The 6,890-nt window shown below is 34.0% G+C and overlaps 1 protein-coding gene across 1 annotated transcript; it reads right to left on the reverse strand.

Annotated features, from left to right (window-relative positions):
- Positions 1–825: 825 nt before the first annotated feature.
- Positions 826–4,056, reverse strand: LOC105761568 (tubulin beta-5 chain). Its single transcript, XM_012579418.2, has 4 exons — positions 3,901–4,056; positions 2,497–2,898; positions 2,108–2,377; positions 826–1,756 (listed from the first exon to the last, which is right to left on the reverse strand). The coding sequence occupies exons 2-4, from the start codon at positions 2,888–2,890 to the stop codon at positions 1,077–1,079; spliced, it is 1,344 nt and encodes a 447-aa protein (XP_012434872.1). The 5' UTR covers positions 2,891–2,898; positions 3,901–4,056; the 3' UTR covers positions 826–1,076.
- Between the last annotated feature and the right edge of the window lie 2,834 nt (positions 4,057–6,890).

A 6,890-nucleotide genomic window follows, 5' to 3' on the forward strand; every position in this document is an offset into this window, starting at 1 on the left:
CCGTAGTAATCTAAGTGTATGTAACATCAACAAAGTTTAAAAGTTAACTTTTCATTTATTTTGAGTGATTTGAAAAGAAAAGCATGTTTAAAGACTGAAAAACTAAATATTAAAAGAAAGGCTAAAATAATTTTTTTATAAAGTTGAAAGGCCAAATAAATTATTATATATTTTTAATTATCTTATTATATTTTAAAGACTTATGGAATTATCCTGAATCCACTTATACTTTTTCTTTACTTCATTAAAGATGGGTAGGATAATAATCCTTAATTCTTTTGTTCAAGTTTTTTAACTACAAAATAAGATATTAAATGAATGGTTTTATTTTGTTTAAATCAATTTTTATTCCTAAACATTTTTAAGTTATAATAATTAATATGTTTTGATAAAATTTAATTATTACATTCCGCTAGAAGGAAATATATAATTAAGTTAAATATAAATATTAAGATATTTAACATGCATTTAAATTACAATATAAATTATTTAAATAGATTAAAAATAATTAAAATTTCAAAATAAATTAAAAGTAATCCAAAATGACTTGAAATAAAAATCTAAACTCAAAAAATCTAACTGACAAACATAAAATAAGTTGAACACGAAACGGTCCAAATTAAAAAAAAATTTAGACCAATTAATTTAAACCTATACATGGCATTCACACATAATAAGACTCAAACCTTGATGATCAAGGTCCCAAAATCACCTTTAACGCTTTGTTTCATTAACAAAATGACATAAAAATTTTAAATATAATTAACACAACCCCGTAGCAAAAGCACAATACAGCATTTTTTTCCCCTAAATACTTCAATAACATAAGAGAAAAAATAAGGCATTGATCATATAATACACAAAAACCAAATGAATACAAACATAGATATAGGTATTACATTACTATTTTCGGATATATTATACATTACTCTCTCAAATAGAAACCAAAAAAAGCAAACTCGTGAAAGGGAAAAATAGGGAAAAGACACTTTCATTACTCATTACATACAAATCCACTCGAATCACATACCTGTATATGCTGCATTACCGACAACTTCGTTTGGTTTTCGCTTTCATCACATGTGTTCTTCATCCAAATCTTCCTCATCCTCATATTCGCCTTCCTCGTCAGCGGTAGCGTCCTGGTATTGTTGATACTCGGACACGAGATCGTTCATGTTGCTCTCAGCCTCGGTGAACTCCATCTCGTCCATACCTTCACCGGTGTACCAATGCAAGAAAGCTTTCCTCCTGAACATAGCGGTAAATTGTTCGCTAACTCGCCTGAACATTTCCTGGATGGATGTCGAGTTTCCTACGAAGGTTGATGCCATTGATAGCCCTCTAGGTGGGATGTCGCAGACACTGGATTTCACGTTGTTTGGGATCCATTCGACGAAGTAGGAAGAGTTCTTGTTTTGGACATTGATCATTTGTTCATCCACTTCTTTGGTGCTCATCTTGCCTCGGAACATGGCTGATGCTGTGAGGTAACGACCGTGCCTCGGGTCAGCAGCACACATCATGTTCTTTGCATCCCACATTTGTTGTGTCAACTCAGGGACGGTTAGAGCTCGGTACTGCTGGGAACCGCGGGAGGTCAGTGGAGCAAATCCGACCATGAAAAAGTGAAGACGAGGGAAGGGAATCAAGTTCACGGCAAGCTTTCGGAGGTCGGAGTTGAGTTGGCCGGGGAACCTTAGACAACAAGTAACTCCACTCATGGTTGCAGAGATCAAATGATTCAAATCACCAACTGCAATGCATATCAATATATAAGTACATGATCTGAACACCAAACCAATTATATCGATTACTCGTTCTAACCCTATTCGAACAAACTATATCGAAACGAAAATCTCAGAATGAATCATAGGGCTGCAACTTTTGAAATTATGTTTACAGTCATCTTTGGGAAGATTAAGAACAGTGATTAAACCTTTTTAACCCGGTTGTTGGCCCAATGATTAAACCTCAGGATTTCGAGACACCGAAACTGAGCTGGTGGCAATCATGTTATGGTTTAGCCACCACTATCAAGAATTTAAATGCAGTAAAAGGAATCGATACAGAACAGAGATTTGAAACATAGAAAGTATTTGCTTACAGCTAGGAGTAGTCAATTTAAGAGTCCTGAAGCAGATATCGTATAAAGCCTCATTATCAAGAACCATGCACTCATCAGCATTCTCAACAAGCTGATGAACCGAAAGAGTAGCATTGTATGGCTCGACAACCGTATCGGAAACCTTTGGCGAGGGGAACACGGAGAACGTAAGCATCATCCTATCGGGGTACTCCTCTCTGATCTTCGAGATAAGCAATGTACCCATACCGGAACCAGTTCCCCCACCCAATGAGTGGCATACCTGGAAACCTGCAATGGCAGATCAGATCCACAATTGTCACTAATGATAGCGAAGATGTTCAGTGGCTAAAATTAAATGGAACGTATCGATTTATAACAGCCGGAACCTAAAGAAACAATGTCTTCACCTTGCAGGCAGTCACAGTTCTCAGCTTCTTTCCTCACAACATCAAGAACGGCATCGATAAGCTCGGCTCCTTCAGTGTAATGGCCCTTGGCCCAGTTGTTTCCAGCACCGGATTGTCCAAAAACAAAGTTGTCTGGCCTGAAAATCTGGCCGTAAGGACCAGTTCGGACACTGTCCATCGTACCAGGCTCCAAGTCCATGAGCACAGCACGAGGAACAAAGCGACCACATGAAGCCTCGTTATAGTAAACATTAACACGCTCCAACTGCAGATCCGAGGAACCAATGTACCTTCCAGTTGGATCTATGCCGTGCTCATCGCAAACAACCTCCCAAAACTTGGAACCGATTTGGTTCCCACATTGTCCACCTTGAACATGAAGGATCTCTCTCATTTTTTTCCCTAATTGATAACAAATGAACTAAAATTAAGTCCTAAATTCTTTAATCTATGATAAAATGATGCATTTTTTAGAAATTAAAACAAAAAAAGTAAAGTGAAAATGCAATGATTCAGATCTAAATACTAAATATATACAGAGATTTGCGATCTAATATCCAAGGCATTCAAATTTAACAGAGGCAATGCAGAATTGTAGATTTCAACAAAACTTAATTTTCGAAAGCTACCAAAAGAAATCCAACAAAAAGTTGATGATAAAGAAAATATCGAGTGAATATGCGATGCTTCAGATCGAAATACTGAACATATCCACAGATTTGCGATCTACTATACAAGGTATTCAACTATTAACAGAGAGCAATGCAGATTTCAACAGAACTTAATTTCCGAAAGCTACCGAAAGAAATCCAACAAAAAGATGATGATGTTGATGATGATGATGATGACGATGACGATAAAGGAAACGTCGAGTGAAAATGCGATGCTTCAGATCTAAATACTAAGCGATCTAGCATCCGAGGCATTCAAATATTGACAGAGAGGCAATGCAGATTTTCAACAGAACTTAATTTCCCAAAGCTTCAAAAACAAATCCAACAAAAAAAAGCAAAGAAAACGTTGTATGAAATTGCGATGCTTTATATCTAAAGACTAAACATATCCAATAGATTTAAGATCTCAATAACCAAGCAATTCAAGTATTGACAGAGAGGCGGTAATGCAGATTTCAACAAAACTTAGTTTCGAAAAGAAATATAACCGAAAACGCAGAAAGATGACACATAATTTCAGTGAAAACAGAAAGAAAAAACATGTGGAAATTAAGATCCAAGCAAATTCTAAGAGGGAATCTATCTAACAACAAATGGAATTCAGATATAAAAATTGAAAAGCGAAGCTCTAAAAACAAAAAATCACATATATATACAGAAAATGTCATGAAAAATATACATTAATTTAAGATCTGTGGTTAAATATAAGAAGTAATGGAGAACGTTTTACCTTGTGTTAGATTTTCTGAAAAAAATGGGAGAATTTGCAGCAAAGTATTTGTAGAGAAAGATCTGCGATTGGTGAAGGAAGGAAAGGATTAGAGTGTTATATATATCAATGGAAGTGAGCGAGCGAGTGAGTGAGTGAGTGAGTGAGTTGAGTGGTTGTTTGTTTCCCTCCTTTTGTGTGTGTGTGTGTGTGTGAAAGCCGTTCGATGGAAATTATGAACGGTCCTGATTGTTTGTTAGTTTTGTTTTAAATATCTGTTGGAAGTTTTTAGACGAATATACCCTTTGGTGAAATGACTAGGTTGTCCTTTGATTTTGAGCATTCCCTCTGTCTAAAAAGTAAAAGGGATAAAGTAACATTTGGTCCCTGAATTTACCAAATTTTTTCACCTTGGTCCTTGAACTTTTTCCTTGATCTATATTAGTCTCGGAACTTGGAAGCTTTTCTTAATTTTGTAAAACAAATAATTTTAAGTGATGATGTAGTACAATCACGGAGTGCCAAGTTATCAAACTTTAATGGAATCCAAGTTCGAAGACTAAGTTGAGAAAAGTTGTCAAATCTTGAAACTAATGTAGACCAAAAAAATGCAAGGATTAAGTTGGAAATGTTACTAAGTTTAGGGACTAAATTAATTTATTCTAAAATGAAAATGACTCAAGTCGAGGTCAATAAAATTTTGTAATTCCAAATTCGAGTTTTATCATATGCAAATTTTTTATAATTTTATTTTAATTAATTGTTAAATTAATTAATTCAGCATCATCAATTATAAATGAAAATCTCTCACCCGCCCTAGTAATTGTTTGACTTGTCCCATTACCAAATTTATACCATCTCACACCTTACACCTTAACCATATTGGTCTAAACTTAAGGTTATCATATGGACCTACTATGTCTAAACTCGAAATATAAGAAGATTTGGATAAAAGAATGAGATCCGAAATAAAAAAAAATTAGGCCAGATTAAAATATAGATTGAGCTCAGATCTAGCATTCAAGGGCCAACCCAACTCGTTTTCTACTTTATGATATATATTTTTATTTTATATATTATATAATTTGTATAAAATAAAATAAAATATATTTTTCTAACGTAAACATTAAAAAAATATGTTAAATTGTCTAAGTTTAAAATTTCAATAAAAGAAAAAGCATCAGCAACAACAACATAATATTGAGTTAGTCATTTGTAAAAATGGGTGGGTTTTGACAAAATTTGAGGCTTACATTTTGGGTCAGGCCACGTTTGATTAAATATAAAATATATTAATATCATATATAAGCATGGACCAAACCAAATCCGACCCATAAACAGTCCTACTTATAAATAAACATGTACAATATAAACACAACACAACTAGGTAAAATTTATTTAATATTTTAAGCATGCCTAATTTTTAAGCTTAACCCCATTTTACAAGGTTAATATTTTATTCTAAATCTCCAAATTTTATGCAAACATTTTGATCTAGACGGATAACCCAACTAGAGGTGCTCATGGGTCGGGTCTAAGCATTATATTAACATACTTTATGTTTGTTCAAGCTTGGCTCAGCCCAAAATATGGGATTAAAATTTTGCTCAAACCTGTCCATATTTGCAAAAAACTAACCCAAGCTCATTTTATGCTCACCCACATAATTTTTAAAAAATATTTATTTTATTTTATTTTAGTATTTAATAATATTATACAATTTTTATTTATCGAAATTTTTTATTTAGTCATCTTAATATTATTTTAATGTCTACATTAGAGCAGTATTATATATTTAGTATAGGTTTATTTTTTTATCGTGTTCTGAATTACAAAATATATAAAAATAACATAATATATAATATTATAAACTTGAAAATGGGTCGGGTCAGGCTAGGCTTAGGTCTTGAATATTTAAGTCCTAGCCCGATTCATATTTTAAATGGGCCTAATTTTTTGTCCAGACCCATTTTTCGAGCCTAATATTTTTACCCAAACCCTCTTAAATTTCAAGTTAGCTTTTGGGCCTGGACGAATAGCTCGATTCATGAACAGGTCTAAACCCAACAGAAGAACAATACACAAAACAGTAAGGGGGAAACCTAACCTAAGGGTATTTTCGTCCGACCGAAATTTCATTACCAAGAGCAACAAAAAAACCCTAAGGGGGTAAAATGGTCATATAAAAATGGATATTCTCGTAGAGTTGCTTCTTTTGGTTCAAAGATATTCTTGGAGTGTTGGAAAAGAATATTTGGGCCGGCTGATCTTTAGTTTCCATATTCATAAATCTCCAACATTTCATTGCACCGTCAAACGTACAGCGCGTGTAATACACGGGAAAGAGAGATAGGGAAGTCAGCCATCGTGAGAGTGGCGCGTGGGGTACACAAACGAACAAAAAAGGGTAGAAGGTGAGTGTTGAGAGATAAGACATATGAACCACCCCTTATTATTGTTTTTATTGGTATTTTACCAAATGGCCCCATCTTATAACGTTTGAGTTACATTAACAACTGATTAAGCCCTTTCTTCTTATTTGATGCCATTTGTTGCTGCTTGCTTAAGTTAGAATCCGCATCATAGGTTCGGATTGGAGTTTAATTATACGCAAATCATGTTTGATTCTGCTTGTGGTCTGGCTGTAATTTGGACGTATAAACTCTATAATCGTCTATCGGTATGGTTGTTGTCGCTAGTGGTGAGTATTCGATTAAGTTAAAAAATTTCGAATTAGTTGAGTTGACGAATCCTATTTTCGCAACCGAACTCAATTTGAATTTTTCTGAATCAAGTCGAATCGAGTCAAAAAATTTCGAGTCGAGTCGAGTTAACGAATCTTGTTATTTATACTTACTTAATGTTGCATTTACATTGATCGATTATTTAACTAGTAGACGAAGTACAAGCTTTTAGATTAATTTTGACTAAAGGAAAAAGGGAAAGTGGAGGCGTTTCGAGAAGGAAAGTAAGACTACTGGGTAAACATTTATCAAAACGACGTAGTTTAA

The sequence above is a fragment of the Gossypium raimondii genome, chromosome 11 (assembly GCF_025698545.1).
Source record: "Gossypium raimondii isolate GPD5lz chromosome 11, ASM2569854v1, whole genome shotgun sequence".
Classification (NCBI taxonomy): domain Eukaryota; kingdom Viridiplantae; phylum Streptophyta; class Magnoliopsida; order Malvales; family Malvaceae; genus Gossypium; species Gossypium raimondii.

Excerpts from the sequence above, each read along its gene's own strand:
- LOC105761568 (XM_012579418.2), bottom strand. The coding sequence starts at position 2,890 with ATGAGAGAGATCCTTCATGTTCAAGGTGGACAATGTGGGAACCAAATC. Across the intron at positions 2,378-2,496 it reads GAACTGTGACTGCCTGCAAG|GTTTCCAGGTATGCCACTCA; the intron begins GTGAAGACATTG and ends CTGCCATTGCAG. Across the intron at positions 1,757-2,107 it reads TAAATTGACTACTCCTAGCT|TTGGTGATTTGAATCATTTG; the intron begins GTAAGCAAATAC and ends TATGCATTGCAG.